General features: G+C 51.2%; 1 protein-coding gene across 4 annotated transcripts in view; it reads left to right on the top strand.

Moving 5' to 3' along the window:
• The window catches only part of ACSF3 (acyl-CoA synthetase family member 3), a 162,029-nt gene that overhangs the window by 13,943 nt on the left and 122,103 nt on the right, over nucleotides 1–25,983 (top strand). For 3 of the 4 annotated variants that reach the window (XR_003857722.1, XM_029608609.1, XM_029608612.1), the window contains exons 2-4: nucleotides 9,774–10,518; nucleotides 14,556–14,711; nucleotides 21,084–21,238. Coding sequence is in view for 3 of the 4 variants with exons in the window: in XM_029608609.1 (XP_029464469.1) it covers nucleotides 9,805–10,518; nucleotides 14,556–14,711; nucleotides 21,084–21,238 (1,025 nt within the window). In the remaining variant the exon portion in view is untranslated. The remainder of the gene's footprint in view (nucleotides 1–9,773; nucleotides 10,519–14,555; nucleotides 14,712–21,083; nucleotides 21,239–25,983) is intronic. The other variant, XM_029608610.1, reaches the window with a different exon arrangement.

The raw sequence follows: 25,983 nt of genomic DNA, 5'->3' as shown, positions 1-25,983 counted from the left end.
AAATCTACAGCAAAAATAAAGAAATGTATCTTTAAGAAGATCAAGCCCCTCTCTCCTGCGGTGAAACCTAAGGGTCCCTGTCCCAGTTGAGAATGCTTGAGGTGATCTCCGATATCCCTCAGAGGCGTACCTTGGTTCTGCTGCGTGGCCTTAGCCCCCAGAGTGCTGAGAAGGCAGCAGGTGCGCATCCGAGCGCGGCGGTGAAGGAAAAACTCTTCCCCCACCCCACCCCCCCCCCCCCCCCCCCCGCAGCAGGAGACTGTCTGATACACAAGCAGTAAGCGACGAGACCAGGTAAGAAGGAAATTTTACGTTCAGGTCTCCGGTCTCCAGAACTCGGATCGCCGTACCGACTCTGCTTCCAGCGAGTTAAAGAGGGAACACCGATCGGGTTGAGCAGCCTTGATTAGGCTAAACCCCGATCCGTCCAAGGATCCACACACATGGAGACCCTTGGGGGGGGCGCCATCTTACACGCGGTGGTCGTCAGCGCCATCTTCCCTTCCCCTCGGCGGTACGCACAGGATCTTCCGGCAGCCGATGCACATACCATAGAGTCGCGCATGCAGTGGCGTGCACAACCGAGCCGCACGCATAAGTTGGCCACGCGCACACCGGAGCACCTCCAAGCGCATAACTACAGCTGCACACAAATTCTCTTCGTGCGCATATCTACGGCTGCGCATAAATACCATGCGCATAACTACGGCCGCGCACAAGTGCTGACCGCATAACTATGGCTGCACACAAATTCTCGCACGCAGTTAAACTTGTGCGTCTAGACATTGATTCAATGGCACCAGTATCTAAGAAGGCCAGAAGGCCCTCTCCTGGCATAGCCTGCCACATCAGTTCAGTCTGCGTGGCTCTTAAGTCCTGCCCCTGCCCGCGGTGCAAAGAACCCAGGGGGAATGGATCCCCACTGTCGGAGGGGTTCGAAACTACTGAGGATTGATCCCCAGACCTACGTATCTCCCCACGGCCTCCCCACAGGAGGACACCTCTGGGGCATATCTCCACCCCTCCCCTGAGATCAACATGGACCCAAGGACCTCCTCTTGGGTGGAATCTTCAAAGGGCTGCAAACAGCCCCCCGCTGCGCACCAGCCTCAACCCAGGCCGGAAGCACAAGATCCTCTCGGCACTACTCGGATGCCTCGAGACAGGCTTTGCCTAACCAAGAATTTCCCTATTAGGGGTCCAGACACTTCAGTGAGGAGAGTGACTCCCTGGAAGAAGGAGAAATCCCTCCAGGGATGGAACCATACCGAACCATTCTTCACTTCTTCCACAAGGACGAATTACCAGTCCTTGTTCCTCAGACTTCGAAAACGCTGCATATTCCGGGCTCTGACCCTATGGCGGAACCAAAGAGGAACCCTATCTTGGTGTCCCCTCATAAGGCCTCATGCTACAATCCTATGTTGGTAACCATCCAGGAACTGATTGACCTGGAATGGAATGCCGCGGAGGCCTACTTCAAAGGGGGGGGGCGAACCTTGGAAGCCCTACCCCCTGGAATCTGCGGCCAAGGAGTGCCTGCGTTCCCAAAAGTAGACGCTATGGCCTGTGCAGTCTCAAAGCGAACAATGCTTCCCATTGAGGGTGGAGTGGCACTGAAGAACAGATGATTGGAGTCCATCCTTAAGCAGGCCTTCGACGCAATAGCAATAACACTGCAGATTGCTCCTGTTGCGCACTGGTAGCACATGCCTGATTACTCCTCTCGAGAGACGCAAATGCGGCCGGAAAGATGATGGAATCTGCGGCATCCTTCCTCACTGATGCAAACTCAGACCTAGTGCGCATCCCAGCCAGAGGCGTTGCCTCGGTAGTAGCAGCCAGAAGACAATTATGGCTACAAAATTGGTCTGCGGATGCGACATCTAAAACAAATCTCACGAGAATCCCCTTAAAGGATCTTTCTCGTGTTCGGGAGCGATTTGGAAAAGTTAGCCAACAAATGTGGTGAATCTCCAGTGCCCTGACTACCAGAAGTTAGAGGTAAAAGACCCCAGCGTCCCTCTGCCCAGAAGGACCAATGGCAGAGGATCACAGCGCTTTAGGCCCTATAGGAATGTAATTCCAGGTACCTCGCCCCTCCGAAGGAACCAGTTCTCCCGGAGCAGACACATCATGAGGGGAGCAGGACCTGGGGGACAGGCTCCAGCCATACCCCACATAAGAAGAGACTGGCCCATCCACAGGAAGTAGCCATAGGGGGTCGACTTGCCCTCTTCTACCAAAGAGGGGTCGAGATAACGTCCAACAAATGAGTCCTAAATATCATTCGTGAGGGATACTCTCTGGAATTCCGCTGCATTCATCGAGACAAATTTAAGACATCACCCTGCCACTCCCATTCAAGAGACTGGCAGTAGAAACCACATTAACAAGACAACTCAGTCTGAAGGCAATAACCCCCGCTGCTCTCACGCTCCAGCAAACTACTTGGGCGCTATTCCATCTATTTTATCATTCCCAGAAGGGAAGGGTCATTCTGATCCATCTTGGATCTCAAGAACGTCAACTGTCATCTGCGGATGCCACATTTCCGCAAGGAAACCCTGTGCTCCGCTATAATGGCAGTACAACCAGGAGAGTTCCTAACCTCCCTGGACCTTTCCGAAGCCTAACTTCACATCTCAGTTCATCAGGATCACCAGTTCTTCCTGCGCTTTGAGATACTGGGTCAACATTACCAATCCTGGGTGCTTCTCTTGAACCTAGTAACCACCCCAGGACCTTCACCAAAATTATGGTGGTTGGGGTGGCAGCACTGAAAAAAGGAAGGGGATCCTGGTACATCCTCACCTGGATGACTGGCTGATCAGGGCAAAATCTTCGGAGGAGAGCAGGCGGGTGACCAGCAGAGTCAAGAGCCTACTGCAGGAGCTCGGATGGATCGTGAACACCAACCAGAACAATCACGACAATTGGATGACCAGTGCACACCCCAAGGTATGGGACTACCTTCAAGCCTTCGGCCTCATGGCATCAACCCCAGAGGTCGTTCCGTGAGCAAGGGCCCATACACGACTGCTCCACACTCCCTGCTGTGTCGATGGAACCCACTGTCCCAGGACTACTCAATTCTCCTCCAACCACCAGCAGAGGTTCGGGCGCAACCCCAATGGTGTCTACAGGAAGACCACTTAAGCAGAAGAGTAAGCCTATCCCCACCGAACCGGCTCTTACTTACACAGATGCGAGCCTGCAAGGGTGGGGAACCCATGGTCAGGAACTGACGGTCCATGGGCAAGGGAACAAGAAAGAAGCGGAATGGAACATAATCCGTCTGGAATCTCGAGCAGACAGGCTAGCGTGCCTGCAGTTCAGTCACAGACTCCGGGGCGAGTCAGTCAGAATAATGTCGGACAGCGTGACAACAGTTGCTTACATCAACCGCCAGGGAGGAACCAAGAGCCAGCAGGTGTCTCTGGAGATAGACCCTCTCTTGACATGGCTGGAGATAAACCTACGAGGGATCTCGGCCCCCCCACTTCGCGGGAAAAGATAATGCCTCAGCAGACTACCTCAGCAGAGAGAGCCTAGACCCGGCAGAATGGATGCTGTCGACCACAGCCCTCCAACTGATAGTAAATAGCTGGGGCCTCCCAGTCTTGGATCTGCTGGCAACCCGGCTCAATACCCAAATTCCCAGGATCTTCAGTCACAGACGAGAACCACAATCCTGGGGACTCGATGCTCTCATCTAAACCTGACCACAGGAAGACCTACTATACGTTTTCCCATGGCCACTACTGGGCAGAGTCATCTGCAAGATAGAGCACCACAGGGGACTAGTTTTACTACTCGCCCCTGATTGACCAAGACATGCGAAGACTACTTAACATAGAAACATAGAAATGACGGCAGAAGAAGACCAAATGGCCCATCAAGTCTGCCCAGCAAGCTATGCACTTTATCCATTTTTTTTCCCCTTTTTCTCTCTCCCACCTGTTACTATTGGCTTCCAGTACCCTCCAGCCCTAATTCCCCTCCACCCAATTTAGAGAGCAGCTTTGAATCTGCATCCAAGTGACATCCAGCTCAATTGGGGGTAGCAACTGCTGTAACAAGCAGGCCACCCCCTTGCCCCATACTCTTACCCACCCCTGTTTTATTTTTATTTTTTTTTTTGGAAATAGCAGCCCTCCATCCTTCCGCTCCGTGAAGGTGGAACACCAACTACTACTGGCCACTGGGCATCCCGCTCCGTGAATGCCTCTGTGGCTACTGCCGCTCCGTGCAGTGTGTGAATGCCTCTGTGGCTACTGCCGCTCCGTGCAGTGTTTGAATGCCTCTGTGGCTACTGCCGCTCCGTGCAGTGTTTGAATGCCGCTGTGGCTACTGCCGCTCCGTGCAGTGTTTGAATGCCTCCATTTTATTCACGCCCTCTAGACTTGATGGATCCACAGTGTTTATCCCACGCCCCTTTGAAGTCGTTCACAGATTTAGACTTCACCACCTCCTCCGGAAGGGCATTCCAGGCATCCACCACCCTTTCCGTGAAGAAATACTTCCTGACATTGGTTCTTAGTCTTCCTCCCTGGAGCCTCAGCTCGTGACCTCTGGTTCTGCTGATTTTTTTCTGACGGAAAAGGTTTGTCGTTGTCTTTGGATCATTAAAGTTTTTCAAAGTATCTGAAAGTCTGAATCATATCACCCCTGCTCCTCCTTTCCTCCAGGGAGTACATATTTAGATTCTTCAATCTCTCCTCGTATGTCATCCTATGAAGATCCTCCACCTTCCTGGTCGCCCTTCTCTGTACCGCTTCCATCTTGTCCTTGTCTCTTTGTAGATATGGTCTCCAGAACTGAACTCCAGAACTTTGTAGATATGTCTCCAGAACTGATACTTACGGGGAACCCTCTGTGCCTACCTCCACACAAGGATCTTATCCGGCAGTGCCCGATGCTCCACGTAGGTCCGTCTCGATTCTCTCTTACGGTCTGACCCTTGAGAGGCCCAACCTGTAGAATCACAGTTACACAAAGGCCGTGATTGACACTCTGCTCCCAGGGCACAATGACTCCACATCCCCTGTCTTACATACGGATCTGGAGAGTATCCGAAGCCTGGTGTAAGAACCGCGGGATTCTCTCGCGGACAGCCAAAATCCCATGATCCTGGAGTTCCTGCAGGACATTATGAAGAATGGGTTGTCATTCAACTCCCACAAGGTCCAAACTTGCCACACTGGCTGGCCTCACTGCCGAAGTGGACGGCATCAGACTGGTAAACCATGCAGATGTGTCCTGCTCCCGGAAAGGGGTTAAACAACCCTGACCACCCCTAAAGTGGCTTGTACCCCTATGGAATCCCTACCTAGACGGGACTTCCTGCAGACTAACTCGTGGTCTGCCACCACCCTCTTAACATTGAAGACTGCATCCGTAAGGGTTCAGCTCGTTGCATCTCCGAACTTCAGGAACTATCCTGTCGGGAACCGTCCTTAGGTTCACGCCTAGAACCATACAACTGCGCATGGTCTCTTCCGTCTTACCGAAAGTGGTTTCCCAGTTTCACGTAAACCAAACCATCTCGATCATCTTCAGATGAGCATAAGGACTCTGAAGACTCTGCCTCCTTCACCATCTAAATGTCGGCAGACTCCTAGTCAGAGACCTGAAAAGATCGGGACCTGTGCACAAAACTGATCACCTGTTCATTCTTCATAGCGGGAAGGAACAAGGGGAAGCGGCATCACGGGCATACATAGAGGCAGGAAAACCATTACCACTACAGGTCAAAGCACATTCTACAAGGGCCCAGGCAGTCTCTTGGGCTGAAACCAAACCGCTTTCGCCAGCCGAGATCTGTCGGGCAGCAACATAATCCTCCCTACACACCTTCTCCAGGTTCTACTGCCTGGATGTCAACCGCTCCAGGTCCTCACCAAACAGGAGCTGGCCTTTAAAAGGCAGCGAACCTAACTGAGAAGATAGATCCATTGACCAGTTACATAACCAAAGCAACCTTCTGGTGGAAACTGCAGACACCATAATACAAGACAACATCCAAACCAAATCATACACAGCATCCGCCCATAAGCCACCACCGCCTCAACATGCTCAGCCCTGTCCACCTCCTCGCCAGACTTCGGAAGAGTTTCTTGCATCTGCTGCACAGACAAGCACGCTGCATAAAACTAGTTCAAACAGCAACGCTCAAAACTCAGGGCCAACACCTCAAATATCCTCTTGTGGTGTACTGGAGAAATTACTTACCTGATAATTTCGTTTTTCTTAGTGTAGATAGATGGACTCAGGACCAATGGGTATTGTGCTCTCCTGATAGCAGATGGAAGACGGAGTCAGATTTCAAAGCTGATGTCAGCCTACATAAACCTGTGCAGCATGCGTAGCTCTTCAGTATTCTCTTCGAAAATCCAGTGTGGATATATGTTGCTTAATACTTGATTAACCTTGAACTGGTTCAACTGATTATATATATATATATATATATATATATATATATATATATATAAAATTTTGAAGCTGGCGGCTGCCAGTGCACTCAAACAATAAACGCCGACACCTGGCAGCGGTGGGTGTCGAACTAGAGGTAGGCCGTGGTTTACCCGTATTTGCTTAGTCTCGAGATTTGATATCAGAGGTTCTTGATTTCTGGAGCAGCCGTGGGCAGGATGCTCAGTCCATCTGTCTACACTAAGGAAAACGAAATATCAAGTAAGTAATTTCTCCATTTCCTACCATGTAGCCAGATGGACTCAGGACCAATGGGATGTACAAAAGCTACTCCCCTATAGGGTGGGAGGCTGCCTGAGGCCCACTTAGTGCTAGGAAAGCACATTTTCTGCCCGATTCTCGATCTAAAAAAGGTAAATGCAGCACTCTAAAGTACTGCATTTCCAGATGGGAGTCCCTAAAGTCGGTGATTGCAGTGGTTCGCAAGGGAGAATTTCTAGCGTCTCTCAAGCAAACGGAGGCGTATCTGCTCATTCCCATTTGACCAGACTCTCTGCGTTTTCTGTGGTTCATGACTCTGGGTCATCATTTTCAGTTTCAGGCCCTACCTTTCGGGTTGGCCACGGCATCACGTACTTTTACCAAGATGGTGGTGGCAGCAGGAGCTTTGCATCAGGAAGGGGTTCTAGTGCATCCTTATTTGGATGACTGGCTTATCAGGGTGAAGTTGGAGGTTCTTTGTCGCCAGTCAGTTCAGTAGGTGATCGGTATTCTCGAGTCCCTTGGCTGGGTAGTGAACTTGGTGAAGCATTACCTGCAGCTGTCACAGTCTCTGGAGTATCTGGGAGCTCGCTTCGAAACCCTGGAAAGCAAAGTGTTTCTCATGGAGGAGTGTGTTCAGAAGCTGCAGGGACAGATTCAACGCTTGTTGAGGTTACCAATGCCCAAGGTCTGGACTATTTGAAGTTCTGGGCTCTATGGATTCAACCCTGGAACTGGTGCCAAGGGCGTTTGCTCATATGAGACCCTTACAGAGGGCTTTTCTGGCGCAGCGGAACCCGGTCTCGGAGGAGTTTCATCTTCCTTTGCCGCTCGAGGGTGACTGCGGGAGAGTCTGTCCTGGTGTCGTCTAACTTCCAATTTTGTTCCGGGGTAGATCTCGAAGTTCCAGATTGGGTACTGGTTACTGCCAATGCCAGTCTCTCTGGTTGGGGAGCAGTTTGTCAGCAGCAGTCGGCTAAGAGTTGCTGGTCTGTGAAAGAGTTTGCTTGGTCTTATCAATCAGTTAAAATCTGATACATCAGCGATCGGAGGTCTTGCCATCCATCATATCAATCGACATGTAATAAGAACATAAGAACATGCCATACTGGGTCAGACCAAGGGTCCATCAAGCCCAGCATCCTGTCTCCAACAGTGGCCAATCCAACAGTGGCCAAAAACTAAGTCTATTCCATGTTACCGTTGCTAATGGCAGTGGCTATTCTCTAAGTGAACTTAATAGCAGGTCTCATGATGGGAGAGCATCAACCAGGTGCAGCAGGAAAGGATCCTGTAGCAAGGACCTGCTCTCCAGGTGATGCATTGTCCTTTCGCACTGAGGATATCTCCCCAAGGCCTACTGCCCAGGAGGGAAGGGTTAGGTCGGCCGTCATAGTTGGTGATTCGATTATTAGGAATGTAGATAGCTGGGTGGCTGGTGGGCATGAGGATCGCCTGGTAACATGCCTACCTGGTGCGAAGATGGCGGACCTCACGCATCACCTAGATAGGATTTTAGACTGCTGGGGAGGAGCCGGCTGTCGTGGTACATGTGGGCACCAACGACATAGGAAAATGTGGGAGGGAGGTTCTGGAAGCCAAATTTAGGCTCTTAGGTAGAAAGCTTAAATCTAGAACCTCCAGGGTAGCATTCTCTGAAATGCTCCCTGTTCCACACGCAGGTCCCCAGAGACAGGCAGAACTCCGGAGTCTCAATGCGTGGATGAGACGATGGTGCAAGGAAGAGGGATTCAGTTTTGTAAGGAACTGGGGAACCTTTTGGGGAAGGGGGAGTCTCTTCCGAAGGGATGGGCTCCACCTTAACCAGGGTGGAACCAGACTGCTGGCGCTAACCTTTAAAAAGGAGATAGAGCAGCTTTTAAACTAGAACAAAGGGGAAAGCTGACAGTCGCTCAGCAGCGCATGGTTCGGAGAGAGGTATCTTCAAAGGATACTAATGATGCATTAGAATTAGGGCATCCCGACAGTGAGGTTCCAATAATAAGAAAAGTAGTCCAAGTGCCTGTAACTAAAAACTCACCTGAGCTAAAAAATTCTAACTTATCCCTATCAATTAAAAAGCAGAATGAAAATACAAACAAAAAACAAACTTTGAAATGTTTGTATGCTAATATCAGAAGTCTAAGAAGTAAGATGGGAGAATTAGAATGTATAGCAGTGAATGATGACATAGACTTAATTGGCATCTCAGAGACATGGTGGAAAGAGGATAACCAATAGGACAGTGCTATACCGGGGTACAAATTATATCGCAATGACAGAGAGGAGCACCCGGGAGGAGGTGTGGCGCTTTATGTCCGGGATGGCATAAGAGTCCAACAGGATAAACATCCTGCATGAGACTAAATGCACAATTGAATCTTTATGGGTAGAAATCCCTTGTAATGAGTCTGTGGTCCTAGTCCAAATTGTAATGAAAAACCTACCAATGCAATAGGATGTCCATTGGGAATTCCAAGAGTTCTTCATTGCTGGTATCACTTTTATTCCTATCACCTCCATCAAGAGGTTCCTCCATGCATCCACTACACATTCAGGAAGAAATTTCCCATTTTATTTCTAAATGATGCAATAATTAGTGAAATGGCAAAGAGGGGAGTCTTGTGGCACTGTGTGCATGTGTGTGTGTTTGTGTCACAGAAGCCATAACACAGCAATTTTCAGTTCCTTGTGTCCTGTCTGAATGCCTGGGAAGAACTCCCGTAGCTGGGACATTATGCTGCTGATCTGGAGATGGCCAAACTTCAGAGACACCCATGTAAGAGCTTTCCCTAAATCCCTACTAGGAAGCATCTGTTTCATGGAGTCTTGAGACAGATTGTCCCGAGAGATTTAAATCAGTTTGCCAATAAACCTTTTCTCGTTCCTCAGTAAATAACACCATGTGACCTTGAATGCTTACAGTAGTGCTGTTCCATTGGAGAGGGGATGTGTGCACTTGCCCAGTGCATGTCTGTACTGTACATGGAAGCGATGATTCTATCACTATTCATATGCATAGCACTGCACACGATGTGAAGAACAGTAATAATAACCTGCATCTTTTCTTTTGGCAGGCTTGGGACTTTACCCAGATATGCTGGGAGAATGTGGTCTGTCTTTAGTCATCGCCTCTGTGTGAATTTCCAAGGTGGAGGCGTTCTTCGCTCTTCATGCTGCCGACTCTGGCGCTGTCCTGGGCTTTGCAGTGTGGGGCATGTCGGCAAAGGTCTGCACACGGCACAAACAACTTCTCATAACAGGATCACTCCAGCCTTCAGCAGAGCTTCAGCCTTTGGAGATAAAACGGCCATTGTTGACCAAAATGGCCACCACTCATACAGAGACCTCTACCGCTTGAGTCACCGTTTGTGCCAGCAGATACACAAAGTTCTGAAGTGTTTGAGTGGGGACCTGCAGGAAGAGCGCATCTCCTTTCTCTGTCCCAATGATGCTTCTTATGTGGTAGCCCAGTGGGCTTCCTGGATGAGTGGTGCCATCGCTGTTCCTCTCCATTGGAAGCACCCACCTCCTGAGCTCGAGTATGTTATCCAGGACTCTCAGAGCTGCCTAGTGATTGTAGAGGAAAGGCACGTGGAGACAGTGGCTCCCATCGCTAGGAAGCTGGGAACACAGCTTCTGGTCCTCCCCACGTTGGCTGGCATTGAATCCAGTAAGGATGAAGGTGTGGAGGATTGTCCTGCGGAGGCTGGGTGTGCAGTCACAGAGTGGAAAGACAGAGGGGCCATGATCATCTACACCAGCGGAACAACTGGACGACCTAAGGGTGTCCTCAGTACGCATCGCAACTTGCAGGCCATGGTAAGCTTTCTCCTGTTGTGTGTTCTGAGATAGAGCAAAGTCCCATCAGAGAGTTTTTCAAATCCCAGATAGATATGAGCTATTTATTTATATTCTAAAAAAAAAAAAAAGTCCAAAACCGAATGGCACCATATATAAATCTACTACAAAGGTAGTCAAACAGAAAACACTTGGGATAGAATTTCAAACCCCGGGATGTGTGTAAGTCCCGGGGCTTGAAAAAGGGGCGGCCTGGGGGATTGTGTACCGGCGCGCGCAACTTGCTCCTGCGCCAAGGCAGGAGCAAAAGGTGAAATATTAAAAATCGGGCTAGCTAGGATAGGGGGAGGGCGGGATAGAGGAAGTGAGGTCAGGCTAGGGGGTTGGGAGGGAACTGGGGAAGGCCCCGATGCGTTGTCGCGCGTATTTGCTAAAGTTGACCCCCCCTTGCGTGTGCCGACCCGGAATTTTATAACATGCACACGCATGTTATAGAATCACGCATCCATGTGCGCACGCAAGTTTTGAAAATCTACCCCTTTTCACTGTTTGGAGGATGTCTTGTTTGGTTTTATGATTTTTATTGCGATTTTAAGTTTTATGTTATTTGTTTTGTACATTGCTTTGGAAATTTTTATCATCAAAACTGGAAAGCGATTTATAAATAAAATAAATATTATAACGAGTTCAGACAGATGTTTGAGTCACTTCAGTATCAAAGGAAGATAATAGTCAGTACACAAGGACCATCATATGGTGGCTAGACTCGATAATATTAAGTGTTTTCTGTTTGACTATCGTAGTACAGCTATTCGTTTATCACTTTTTTTGTAAACATCAAAGTAGCTTACGTAAATGGGCTTTTGTCTGTCTTTTTAATGGAATCACTTCAGAAAAGACAAAACTAAATGTCAGATGTAGGAACCGCTACTGTGCTGGTATTTTGCGGACACAGTGCCTGGTTCTTTGAACGTGCACGGGATTTGTATGCCCTGAGGTGTGCCGCTTGTGTTTCCCTCGGCTCTTTTGCAGAACACTGGAGAACGAATGCTGCTGGTGACAGTGGCTTATTCTGATGGGACTATGGGCAGCCAAAGCTGCCTGCTTCCCCTTCAGGTTTTGCAGGAGTTTGAGGGAGAGAAGCTGGCATGCAGGGAGACTCTTTGGAGACCAGTCCTCCCTCTAACTGCAATGTGTGGGTCTGCCAGAGGGAAGCACAAACACGCTCTTCCCAGCTGAAATTCTTGTATTTAGGAACAGAAAAGGGAGGTCAATATTCAGAATTGTATATGTTTTTATTGATTTATATTCTGCCTTTCAGGCTCTTCAAATGATTTGTCTGGCTAAGTTCAGAACTTAACTAACAAACGAGGGGTTTTAAATCCATTTCCAACCCATCCCTGACTGGACATTTTAGCCACGGAAGTTATTACCTGGTTAAACATTACCAGATAGAAAAGAAGTGTTCCATGGGCCAGGCTTAAACTTAGCCAGGTAGCTCTGAATCTTGACATTGTCTGGCTACGCCTGGGGGTGCTCAGCTGGCTAACTTGGGAAAAAAAAACCCCAAAAAAACTCCTGGGCCATCAGGCCTGATATCCTCCAAAAAAAAATGTTGTCCGACATAAACCTGATTTCCACCACCGATTCCCCAATAAAGAGTTGTGGGTCATAACAGACTGAGGTCCCCTCCCCACATGATTTTAACTGAAATCATCTCCATTTCCCTCTGGAACCCCGAATCCCACCCCACCTCCCCAGAGATGAGCCAGTGCAGTCTCACCGTGCTCCCGGCTGCTTCCAGCAGTGCTCTGACCACGGTAAGACGGGGCCGGGGGAGGGGCTGTAGGGCATGGGTAGCAGTTTTGGGTGGCTGAGGATGTCTGTTATAGGCTGCGACATTTCTTTATTCTGGGGCTTGGGAGTGAGAGACTCGGGCCCTATAGTTTGGGGAGTAGATCAGGTCATTTGGCCCGGAAGGTGGTTTTAGGAGGGTTTTTTTAATTATACGACTACACTTTGAACACAGCCAATAAGGATAAAGTTATCTGGTTCCATTTCCTGGATAGCTTTAGTTGAGGATATTCAGAGGCACAGCTAAAGCAATCCGCATATTTTTAGGAGCATGTATTCAGCAGGAGACCTGTCCCACTGATTATCCATGTCACGTTATCCAGCTAACTTTAGCTAGATAACTTGTCCTCTCCCCATCTTTACTGACTATGGACCTCTATATTAAGAACAAATGAGTATTGAAAGGGAGCATCTGTTTATATGTAGCATGGGAAAAACCCAGAGGGCCATATGAACTGTGGGCAGAAGTAGAGCACAGAAAGCGAGCTTGTGCAGCACTGAAATAATTTATCTTGCGGAAGACCTGGGTGCGATTCCTATGCCTGGCTTCTGCACCCCCCCCCTTATCGAAGCCTCTGATAGGGAGGGAGTGCCAGTGATTTGCACGGTGGCAGCCCCTACTGGCTGCACACGTACCGCCTTCCCCAGGGAGCTGCGCTCTGTAGCCCCGAGCCAATGATGGGCACTGCAGTGGCCTGGGCGGCAATGGATTAAAGGCTCATGGCACCTGCCCGATTAGAGGCAGAAAGGAGCCAAAGGAAACGGCTGGAACAAAAACACGATAAAATACAAAAAGATGCCCCTTCTGCCCAAGGATGTAAAACTCCTGCATCCCCAGGAAGAGGAAAGCATTCCGGATAAGTCGTCCACTCACAAAGTGTTGCACACAGGCCCTGCAGGACTTCTGTCCCAGCTGGGGCAGAGCTGCAGGTAAACTGCTGCCTCTGTGCCATGCAGCAGGATTCACTCTTAGGTTTGGCTCATGCAGATAATGCTCCAGGTCTCTTCTGCTTTTTCCCCCCCCACGATCAGAAAGTAGGAGGAACCCCACGCTAGCTCTGGCCCCGGTGCCCCTCTCAGAAGATGGGCTCCCTTAATTTGGTTTCCTTTCCTTCACGGGAAGTGAAAATGCGCCCCTCTTGCCCTAATGGGCCTGGAACGTGGTCCTGTGTGCCTAATTCTGATCCATGTCCCTCAGGCTGGAAACCCATTTGCTTCCAGATGTGAGAAATCTATAAAGTAAATAAGCATTTTGTTCTGGTTGTCTGAACCTGATAAGTTTGCAGCATTAAGAAGTAATAAATTGAGACTTGGACAACTGTTATCCGCTGATATGAAGCAGTAAGTGATCTCGGGGTACTTGCCGCATGGAAGGAGGACTGCGCAGTGACATAAAGCAGTCATGGGCTCTCTTGTGCATTGCTGGTTTCTGGATTGGCAGATGTACCCGGGCACTGTGTAAAACCTCAGATTTTGCTTGGCCATTTCGACAGTGGATCGGATGGGGACTGCTCATCTAGCTTAGTAACGTGGTAGCTGATGGCAGAAGAAGACCAAATCCCATCCTGTCTGCTCAGTTGTTTCTCTCCGCACTGCTAAGGATCTATCCCAGCTGCCAGCCGTAGAAGCTTGACTGCTTTTAGGATAATACTTCCTATCCGAGGCAGTCTTGTTGTCTTCCTCATGGGGTTTTCTATCATCCTAGGTAGATGAATGTTCAAGATCCCAAACTTAATCAAACACTAATCCCCCCCCCCCCCCCCCCCAATGCCTTAACACCAAGCTTTTTAATAATCTAAACAGCTAGCAAAACTAGTGAGGCTGTTGCTTGAAGATCTAGTCACCTATGTCCCCATGCCTGACTGGGTGGTATCTGTGTACTACCAGACTGCCAGCATCCACCCAGTTGGTTTCTGGGAAGATTAGCCTGCTAGTTGTAACCCAGCTACCCCATGGCCTAGTGTCGCTAGGTCAGGAGTGACTAGGTCTGGTCCTCAAGAGCCACAAACAGACCTGGTTTTCAGGATATCCGTAATGAATATGCAGCAGATACATTTGCATGCACTGCCTCGCATATTCCTGGGGGGGGGGTATCCTGAAATCCTGGCCTGCTTTTGGCTGTAGACCACTGGTCACCCCCCTTCAGTAGGCCGTGCTTCTCCCACAGTGACAGAGCCTTGCTGTTTTGGTTTTCCCTCTCGCAGGTGAGAAGCTTGGTGGATGAGTGGGAATGGACAAAAGAAGATGCCATCCTCCACGTGTTGCCCCTGCACCATGTTCACGGTGTGGTAAACAAGCTAATGTGCCCCCTCTGGGTGGGGGCTTCTTGTGTCATGATGTCGGAGTTCAGTCCACGGAAGGTAAGTCCTGGAGCTTCATGCAGTATTTACGCCTCGTTCAATCGCCATATCCTCGCGGCGGATCAGTAGCTGGCAGGGATGTCCACCGTGGCAGCCCATGGTCGCCAATTGTTTAGTGTGCTCTGTGCGGTGCAAGGATTGGGCCTGGAGTAAGACCGCTGAGGACAGCGCCGGTGCTGGGTTGGCGAGGCAGACGGGCGCGGAGCGTGAAACGCAGCTCACGGTTCTGGCTACGCCTCGGTTTGTTTCCGGTAAGGACGTTCCGTTTTGTTACTGATCCCGGTCCCGGCTGGGACTTCAAGGTTATGATTTATCCGTGCACTTTGTAGAGCCGGTGGCCGACGGGCGGAAAGCCTTTCAAGCTGGCTGGCAGCGACGTGCTGCTTGCGTTCCCACGTGCCGCGCTCCCTCTTCAAAGCGGCTTCACCTCCCCTGCATCCTTGGCTCTGTGGGGGGGCAGGGACATGGTAATTGTGTGGATCAGGATGAATCCCAGATAGTATAATTGGCTTGCAGGAGAGACTGAAGTGGATTAAAAAATGCGCAGGGAATTCTGCTGCTGCTTGAATGCCCTGATCTGTCTGGCGGGGGAAGAGAAATCCCCCAGTTCCTTTGTGCCTTGTTCCTTCGTGTGCCGCTGAGCGCCGGGTGATTGATGGTTTCTGTCTGTTGCACACTGCTCTGGTGACAGCCGCAGATCAATGCACTGACAGTGAGGAATGGTGGGGCCAGCGTGTGGGCATGTGTTCTGGGGGAGGGGGGGGGGGGCTCGGTGCCTAACCCCCATTTGGAATGATTGACATCCAAAGGGGGGGGGGGGGAGTGCAAGGCAGCCCATGCGGCAGGCAGCGCACCAACGCTGAGGGTTGAACTTGGAGCTGAGGTCGCGGGGGGGGGGGGGGGGGGGGGGGGGCAGAGTGTAAGCTGGTGGCGGATGTGCTCCCGGGGCACTCGGGTGCCTTGCAGAGTGCTTCCCGGGAGGGTAGGGGAAGGAGGGAAGCACTGACGGCTTTCCAGCACGGGCTGTGCTTACAAAGTGTCCTGTACCAGTGACAGGAGCTTCAGGGAAAGGTCGCCCAGCTTCAGCTGAGGTGTCCACCCGAGCAGGTTGGCTTTATTGCTTTTACTTCCTTCCCTATCTGCGTTTTGAGAAATGAAATCAATTGCACGATAGCAAAAAAATAATGCAAGAAACTTAGGGAAACAGAGGGATGCTTGCGTGGTTGCGGCAAGAGACAGACAGCACAGACGTTACTGGATAAACGGACGTGAGGCTCACAGAAACGGGAGATAGCCCGTCTGTCCGCGTTCTGCCTGCCGCAGCGGCACAGGCCTACTTGCTCTGTTTACCCCCATTCTGATGGAGGAAAGGCCATCCTGGATCCCTAACAGGGAGGGGGGGGAGAGAAATCGGCCCCTCATTGGTCTGGTCAGAGAGGAGACGGCCTTCTGTCGCTGTAGTGGGGGGGGCAGAAGGAAAGCCCATCCATTCCTGCACCCATCATCCAGTGGGGGGGGAAGGGGAAGGCAAACAGTGCCTCATCCAAGCCCTGCTGCTGCCCAGCGCTGATGGAGGGAAAACCGGCTGCGTGCCCTACGAATGGGGGCGAAGGTTTAGGCAAGAGCAGGCAGCACGTGACAGTGGCGTTTGCTTGTGTCACCCTGGGCATGTCTGGCAGCCCCTTTCACATGCCGGGTTTGTAAGGCATCTCCAGCCTGACGCTGAGGTGCGGGCGGGATTCTCACCCTACCGAGCCGCCTCTCTGCGCGCGTTGCCAAGAGCATCCCTTGGCGCGTCGCCGCCACCCGTGCCCGCTGCTCATACCTCTTTTTTTTTTTTTTTTTATGATGCAGCACTGTACAATTAATAGCCACCGACTTCCAGCGCCAGTACTGGCACTTGCTCGGGGGGTGGGGGCTGCGGTGATGCTTAGCATGGCTTTCTCTTGATTTCTAGCGATGAATCCCTGAGGTGGAAACTTCATTAGAAGCTTTTAATTGAGCTGTGGTGCTCTCTGCGCTGCCTTTCCCATTACCGCAGTGGGCTGGGCTTCCGCTGCAGATCTCACTCCCGAGGTGCAGGAGACGAGGGATGGACTATCAGGATCTTCTTAGGGCCATCGCTGCCGCTCCTTGCAGGTCACCCCCATCGCCCTTCCGGCTCAAGGGTCGTAGCTGCTACTCCGTGCAGGTTACCCTTGTGCCTTCTGTTACAACATTTAGCAAAGGAGGGTAACTTGCCCAGAGCGAAGTTACCACACAGAGGGTAACTTGCCCCGGGGTGGAAGTCACAGCCCTAAAGAGAAGCCAAAGGGGGTAACCTAAACGCCTTGCAGGGCAGACTGGATGGGGCATTTTGGTGCTTTAGCATTTGCTGTGTTATCTCTGCTGCTTCTGGAGGTGTGGTGATGGGGAAGGGCGGTTTTTAAAGGCATTTACCTGGGCAAAGCTGGAAATGGCTCTCCTCAGAAGTGGTTAAACCGACAACTTTCTTCCACGAGAGGTGGGAAAACTGTATGTGTACATTTGACATTCAGATGTCCTCGCCCTATTTTGCCCTCCCTCTGCCACCTGCACAGACAGCAGCTGCAGACTACGTGGATGCTATTTGCTTATTGCTCTGTAAAGCAGATGTGTTAAAATCTAAATATTGCCCCCTTAAGTAGCATGAATTCCTTTTTTTTTGAGGAGTGATAGAGCTACTATGGAAACAAAAACTTGTAAAACATTTCTGTATTTGCACCGTTTCTGTATTGCTAGCTGTTCTCTGCCACCGGCACGGGACTGGGGAGCCCCCCCAAGAAGTCTGTGCAGCCGGACTTCATGGTAAAGGAGAAGACCGCAGATAACGGCATTCAGCCCCATATCCCGCAGGCCACATCTGGACTGTCGAGCCGGACGCGGCCAGGCTAAACCTCTGCTGTAAAGTTCCCTGAGTCACAGAGTCTTCTGGGTAATGTGTTCCTGCCATTTAAACCAGCCCACGTTATCCAGGTAACGCTGTCGAGCCAGCGCTGATATTCTGCACCCTGAGAGCACCCCTAGCACCGTCTCTCTCTCTATCCAAGTAAATTTTGCCCAAGCATCGATTTTGCCTGGACAAAATTTAACAGGTAGGGAGGTGGGAGTAGAATTTCAAACCAGGTTTGTCTGGCTCATGTGAAAAGTTAGCCAGACAAACTCTTTGATGTGGATCTCATCCTCGCGAGACGTGTGGGCACTGTCTGGGGAAAGAGAGAAGATCATCGGATGCCAAGAGGCCAATCGGAGACCAAGTAAACGTGGTGGAGAGATACAGGAATAGACTCAGTTACGCCGGGCTCATTGAGAAGAATCCAAGTGCCCCTACACATTAACACCCTCTGAAGTTCTTTGGCACGGTGCATTAGCGATAAAACGGAGCCTGGGTTTGTCCCCAGCACGCTCGGGCTGAAGAGCGAGGTTCACCCCCTGTTGTGGGATTTGGAGACGCCAACCTGCAAGCGGGCTGAAGGTTGTATCTCTGAGTCAACCCCAGTTTGTAAATTCCCAGAATACAAGGAGCAGGCATCTGGAAAACCAGGACTGGAGTTAGTTAAGAGCAGCAGCCAAGAAAAGGACTTGGTGAGGCCACCTGCGGCTTTTCCTCTCATTATATCTCCTTGGAGATCTGACTAAAAGAAACCACATACTGGCTACAAAATCACTTCTAGCGACATTACTGCCTTTCACGTTTTTACTAAGCAGCTTCCTGCTTTCAGGGTTGTGAAAGTGCAGTTGCTGAGATAATGTGGCCTCACATCTGCCCATCAGCTTGTAAGGTTTTACAGATGTGGATCTCCAGCTTTTTGTGGCTGAGCTTTCTTTGTTTAACCTGGTGGTTTCCTCCTGCTCTTTTGTGCTGCCAGCGCCAGGATCTGGCATCGTGAGCCTTCATTCACAGCTACTCGGGGATTTGTCTCCTAAATTTATTAACAACCCCCCCCCCCCCCCCAAACACACTCACACTCACACTCATTTCAGTGCAATCATTACAGCAACAATCCTTGTTTGGGGTTAATTCAGTCATGGCCTAAATCTGGCTACTAACTGTTGCCATTATGTCATGACTGTGACTCCCCGCACCCTCCCCCAGGGGCTGTGAATGCTACCTCCGCAGCATGCCCAATCCCCGCTCATCTGTGGAGCAGAAGACTTGATCCAGGAGTTTGAACCTAGAGCTCTCCAAATGGCAGGGTGTGGGCCGGCCCCGAGTCCCCTTCGTGACCACGTGCAAGTCACCGTCCCCATGCGCTGAGCACGCCAACTTACAGAGGCCTGACAAGGGGGGGGAGCCTGTGCCCATCTCTTTAGTGAGACCAGAGACATCCCTGAGGTGTCCCCGATACACGGAGCTTTTCACAGTGTGCACCCGCAGCGCTGCAGCGTTCCCTTACTGATGATAGCGTTGGAGGGGAACTGCGTGGGATGGCTGCATGCCATTCCTGGGAAGTGAGCTTCTCCCATCCCTTTTATAATGAGCTTATTCGCGATACCAGAAATAAAGGAGAAATCATGTGTCTGGAAGAGCAAGAGAGAGAGAGAGAGAGAGGGGGGAAAGTCAGCTAGCTGCTGGGGAGCGGGAGCTGGGTTTGGCTTAGTGGGGGCGAGGTCTTTTGTTCTCTCACTGCTGCCGTGATTAAGATCTGCAGCATCTTCCAAAGGAGCCGCTGAAGAGGGAAGGGAGGGTGCTGGATTGCAGCCCTGGGGAAGGGGAAGATCCTGCGAGGAGATCCAGCCGTTCAACGTCAGTCGCTTCCCACCATCTCCCTGCCGCGGGACGTGGTGTGGGCGAAGGAAGCCGAGGGCGCACTCGGAAACTGCCTGGAAACAGGGGAAATATCTAGAAATGGGGAAGGCTTGGGGGGGGGGGGAGAGAGTGAGACCCCCTGGAAATATTTATTCCCGTGAGCACCTGGTAAGTCCCGTCTGAGGCAGAGCTGTGTGCGCCATGGACACGGAGAGAGGTGGTAAAACGTACGTCAGAACGCGCTCAACGAAGTACGTAGCTAACCCGTAATGACAGCGGGTTGTCCTAGGGCAAGGTAATCAAGGTTGGACTGCTCATTAAAGATCTCATTTGCATAACTGGATGCCCACTAGTCAATGGCAGCCTGCACCACCGGGTAAGCTGCAAGCAGCAGGCGGAACTGAAATTCATTTTAATGCTGTAAGGAAGGTTTACACAGAAGACCAAGTGAGAGTGTTGCAGAAAATTGTTCTCCTGCTGCAACACATAGCTGCTTTGGGTGGAATTTTTTTTTATTAGAAAAGCAGGCTAAATAAATAAATAAGTAGACCAAGACCCAGCAGACAGTCTACAATGTATTTCACTCAATAGCCATGGCAGCTCCCTGGAAATGTCGCCTCTCCCCAAGTAGCAAGCCCCTGTGTGCTTGTACCCCACTGACAGGCCGATGCAATATCGTGCGCGGAGTCTAGCGCACAGGTTAACGAGCGCCTGGACGCGCGTTTTGGAGGCACTAGGCTAACACCCGACGCAGTAAAGGAATTAGAGCGTCCAAAATGCACGTCCATACCAGCGCGTAGCTAATAGCGTTCATCACATGTACGTGCATGTAGACGAGGCTATTAGCTATTACCCCCCAGTGCAAAAAATCACCATGCGCCTGACACGCACATTTTAACATGGAAAACTCATTGCCAGCTCCAGGGCTGGTGTTAAGTCTTTACTTGCTTCGAGCTGTCTGAAAAATGCCCCAAAAAGCCCAAAATGCTGCTGCTTTTGTAGTTCCTCCGACTTAGTATCGTCTCAATGCTAAGTAAGAAGAACCACAGGAAGCAGAATGAAAAAAAAACACCTCTTGCCAGTGGTCAGGTTGGGAAAGGACACCCGTTAGCCGAGCGTCTGCTTTTCTAATGGGCGCACAGCCACGTCTCCCGGGTGCCTGATATCATGGATGTGCTAAGGCTCCACGGTTTATCCCTAGCCCGTCCTTTTTAGCATGCGTCCAGTTTGGCGTCCCGGTTTTGCGTGCACTTTATTGCATCTGCTTGTTCGTGTGAATCCTAAAGCAGCCTGCCTCCTTCGGGCTGACCAGCTTGGACTGTCCCTTGTGGGGGATGTAAGGCATCCGATTTAGCAGACTCCAGTTTTAGACCAAATAACTTCAGTGGGAAAGGATTTTTTTTTTTCCTCCAGATGTCTCGCAGACTTCTGCCCTCAGAGTGACCGCTGTGCCAGTCCTTCTGTTCCTTGGCGTGGTCAGGCTGAGTCAGCATCTGCCTCCTAAACTACTTCCAAGGAGGTCTGCTCTCAGGGCTCTCCTCCCACGTGTGTCGTACTCTGCACGTTATAAGTAGACCGAGTAGATTTGGGTTTTTTTTTTCTAGGTCTGGGAGCACTTCTTGAAGCAGCGAGCTCCTCATGTGAATGTTTTCATGGCCGTGCCTACTATTTATTGGAAGCTGATTGAGTACTACGACCGGCATTTCACCCAAGCCCGTGTCCAGGACTTTGTGCGAGCGTCCTGCCAGGAGAACATCAGGTACTCTGCTCTGGCTGTGCAAACGCTTTCACCGTCCCCCCCCCCCCCCCTGTAATGGAGACGCTCATTCGGCGTGAAGGATTGCTCAGGAGCTATCCAGGAAAGCTACATCCAGCTCCAAGACAAAAATAAAAAAATGGGCTGTTACAGTCTCGTTGATTTATCTCGCCCAAGGATTTAAAGTGCCTAGCATATTCAGTAAGTGACAGCATTAATCCAAACAGTGTGTCAAAGAGCTTTACAATCGCAGTCCTGTGCAAACATGCACATCACCCCTTTCTGATCCGAGTGTGCAGGCACAGCATGGTGCCCTGCAGAGGAGAGAAGTGGAAATGTTATCACTAGGAGCGGTGCAGGGAGGCACCCCTGCCCTGAATGGAAGGCTTGGCCTTCTGCCAGCGGGACGTGCGGTGTGCTGGCCCATCCTACAATCCTCATACATGTGAAAGCTTTGCCCCTTGGGCCCTTCACTGAGGGGTGAGGGGGTAACGTTCGCAGGATAGGGGGTTACCGGTTAACTTTAACTGGGCAGTGCATCCCCGGAACGCCTTCGTCACCGCTGCTTTTTATTCCATTAAATATCATGCAGGTAATGAGTTACCCGGGCAGTGGGGATGACATATTCAAACCTCCAAATGTTACCCAGACAAAGCCTTTCAACAGCGATCTCTGACTTTTTTTTTTTTTAAGCAAGAGTTTGTTTAAAAGAAATAATTAAAGTAGATTTGTGACCGAAGCTAAAAGCTGTTTTTCAGCTAATGCACATGACATTGAAGCCTAGCCTGCTTGGTCTTTCCACGCTGGATTAGTGCCCGACTGAGACTTCTCACTTCTGCACTAATCCAGCATGGGAACACCAGGCAGGCTGCTCTTCTCGCCCTCTAGCATTCTTTCGGTTTCTCTCCTTGTCTCTCTCAATATTCCTTCCGCTCTATTTTTCTCCACCATCTCTGCCGGTCTCTCTCTCCCTACCTCTGTTGCTCTCCCCTCTCTCTGCTCCATCTGTGTTTCTTTCCCTGTTTCCCTCCCCATATATCCTCTTTCTTGTCTCTCTGTCCCCGTCTCTCTCTTCCTCTGTTTGTCTCTTTCTCTTGACCTCTTCCTTCTTTCTCCGACCTTTGTCTGTTCTCTCCTTACATTTGATGTGGAAGGACAGCAGCAGGTGGAAAGAAATTTCCCAGCATAACCTGCCTGAAGAGATTTATGTAATAAAGTGATCACTGAGTTCTCCATCAAGGTGCGAGATGCCCTTATCACTGCAAATAACTTACGTTTCCTAGCGTGTAGCAGATGGACTCAGGACCAATGGGTATAGTGTACTCCTGCTTGCGGGAAGTGCAGCTCTTCAGTATTTTCCGTCTCTATAGCAGTTCGGGACTCTATGCACGCTCACACAGCGTTAGAGTAATTTTACCAAAGAAAACCAAAATAAGAAATCTTACCTCTACAGACGAGCCCCGCTCTCCTGCGGTGACACCCATTGAGTCCCTCCCCCAGTTGAGAATTCCTGAGGTGATTTCCGCGATCCCTCGGAGGTAAACCTCGGTCCGGCAGCCAACCCTCGGCGGGGACCTAGCCCCCGACATCGGGTGAGGCTGAGACGCAGCGGGTGCAACTTCGAGTGCGGCAGTGAAGGTATTTTCCCTCTCCCTCCACAGCCGGAGACCGCCCAGAACAAGACCGGGAAGCGCCGAGACAAGAATAAGGTATTTAAAATTCTCCGGTCTCCGAAGCTCGAGGAGTCGCACAGGTCACCAGCTGGGACCAGTGCCACCAGGTTGATCTGCCCTAGCAGGGCTAGACCCCGGACAGATCCGAGGGTCCTCCCACGTGGAGACCCTCCGAGGTGGTCTACATATTGTCCGCATGGTTGCCCGTCACCATTTTGATCTGTTCGCCGCCCCGAGCTGTGCGCACAAATATCTTGTGCGCACAGCATCACGCGCCCAAGTACCGTGTGCACAAGCGACGCACATAGCCACGCGCTTACTGGGCTAGGCACATAACTTCGATCTGTGCGCACAACGGCTCGCACATCTCCCTGAGCGCGTACCAATCCTACGCGCACAACTTCGACGCACCGGAGCGCATAACTAAGCCACCCGGGCCCTGTATTTTACACGCACAAGCCATGGCACCACCAGAAAAGAAGCTCAAGGCTCAGGGCCTTTGCCCAGATTGTCACATTAGAGCTGCACAGCATGAGGAGGTCATGGCCCTGTGTATACAGTGCGAGGAGGCCCTGGGGGATCCAGCCCATGGCCATTCCCAGCCGGTACCGGGTTCCAGCTTCTCGAGCAGTACACCGGACCTAGCATCTCCCAATGGGACCCTCCCTCAAACGGGGCTCCCCAGGGACACAGCGCCTCTTAATTTAGACCCAGCATCTATCTCCTGGGTGGAATTCTTCAAAAGCCTGCATACCTTCATCAACATGCAACCGGGGCCTCCGATAATACGGCCACAAGCTCCGCCAGAGGACCTCAACCTCCCGAGACCCTCTATGCCCAGGGAAGTGATCCCAACGCCAAGATGTCCCACCTTCGGGGACACGGACAACTCAGATGAGGAATCAGAACCCCTGGAGGAAGGGGAACTCCCTCCGGGACAGAGCCCCACCAAACCATGAGGCGCTTCTTCACCAAGAACGAGCTTCCAGACCTGGTCACACACAGTTTGAAAGAGCTTGCTATCCCGGGCACACCTCGGGGGAACCTAAGACGAATCCCCTACTAGAGGGACTCCGTCAGACCTTCCATCAGACCTCCTGTCATTTCCCACTAGTATAAGCCATCCAGCAGCTAATTGACCTGGAATGGGATGCCCCGGAGACTACATTCAAAAGGGGGCATGCCTTGGCAGCCGTGTACCCTATGGACCCAGCTGACAAAGATCTCCTGGCATGTCCGAAAGTGGATGCCATGGTCTGCGCGGTCTCGAAATGCACTACTATTCCAGTTGAGGGAGGAGCAGCACTCAAGGATGCTCAAGACAGACGCCTGGAATCCATACTCAAACAGTCTTTTGACGTCTCCGCTATGTCTCTACAGATCGCGGCCTGCTGTGCCGTAGTGACACGTGCCTGCTTACCACAGACCAGGAACAACACTCCTGGGGAAGCCCTGGAACCAGCAGTATCATTCCTCACGGATGCCATTTCTGATCTGGTGCACACCGCAGCTAGAGGAGTGTCATCAGCAGTGGCAGCCAGAAGACAACTCTGGCTCCGAAGCTGGTAGGCTGACGCATCTTCCAAAACGAGACTCACAAGGGAACCCTCCTGTTCAAGGGAACCCTCCTGTTCGGAAGCGAACTAGAGAAACTAGCCAGCAAATGGGGCGAATACCCACTACTGCGGCTACCGGAGGACAGGAATAAGAGAAACCAGCTACCCTTCCCCCGAACTTCCAGGGGCAGAGGATCACAGCGCTTCAACCCAAACAGAAGCACATATCAAGCAGCTCGACCTGCAGGAAGGAACCAGTCCTTTCAGAACAAGCACAACAAAAGGGGAGCCGGCTCGGGCCCAGGCCCCAGCCGCACCCCACAATGAAAATCAGCCAACCCGTCCAAAGGAAGAAGCCATAGGGGGCAGACTTGCCCTATTCTACCAAAGATGGGTCGAGAGAACTTCGGACAAGTGGGTCCTAGCCATCATTTGAGAGGGATATTACCTGGACTTCCACCACCTCCCTCCGGACATGTTTGTGGAATCCCCCTGCCACGACCCTTCCAAGAGGATGGCAGTGGAAGCTACACTGACCAGATTGCTAGCCTTAGATGCTATAACACCGGTGCCCGAACAACAAATAAATACTGGACATTATTCCATCTATTTTATCGTTCCAAAGAAAGAAGGAACGTTCCGGCCCATCCTGGACCTCAAGTCGGTCAACTGCCACCTGAAGATTCCTCGCTTCCGCCACAACAGTGGCCTACATCAACCGTCAGGGAGGAACCAGAAGCCAACAGGTGTCTCTGGAAATAGACCCCTAATGTCGTGGGCGGAAGCAAACCTTCAAGAGATCTCGGCCGTCCACATTGCAGTGAAGGACAACGTCGCTGCGGATTACCTCAGCAGAGAAAGTCTAGACCCAGGAAAATGGAGGCTGTCGACCACAGCATTCCAATTGACAGTAAACCGTTGGGGAACACCAACCATGGACCTCCTGGCAAACCGGTCCAATGCCCAAGTGCCCAGCTGCTTCAGCCGCTTGCGGTAACCTCAGTCCCAGGGAATCGATGCCCTGGTACAGACCTGGCCACAGGAAACTCTATTATATGCCTTCCCACCGTGGCCCCTATTGGGCGCAATCATCCACAAGATAGAACACCACAGGGGACCAGTACTCCTAGTGGCCCCGGACTGGCCAAGAAGACCGTGGTAAGCAGACATGTGAAGGCTGCTGACAGGGAGCCTCCTCCCGCTACCTCCACACAGAGACCTGCTCCAACAAGGACCGATCCTCCACGAGGATCCAGCTCGATTCTCTCTTACAGCCTGGCCATTGAGAGGCTGTTAGAGAGGATTCTCGGGGGGCAGTAATTGACACCCTGCTCCGAGCACGCACGTTCTCCACATCCCTAACATACATTAGGATTTGGAGAGTATTCGAAGCCTGGTGTGAGGACCGCGACATCGTTCCACGCTCAGTCAAAATTCCTGCGATTCTGGAATTCCTGCAGAACGGACTACAGAAGGGATTGTCTCTCAACTCCATCAAGGTACAGGTGGCTGCATTGTC

Source organism: Rhinatrema bivittatum, chromosome 7 (genome assembly GCF_901001135.1).
Source record: "Rhinatrema bivittatum chromosome 7, aRhiBiv1.1, whole genome shotgun sequence".
NCBI lineage: Eukaryota > Metazoa > Chordata > Amphibia > Gymnophiona > Rhinatrematidae > Rhinatrema > Rhinatrema bivittatum.
Note: the sequence above shows the minus strand (reverse complement) of the source record. Positions and strands in the feature narration are given on the sequence as shown.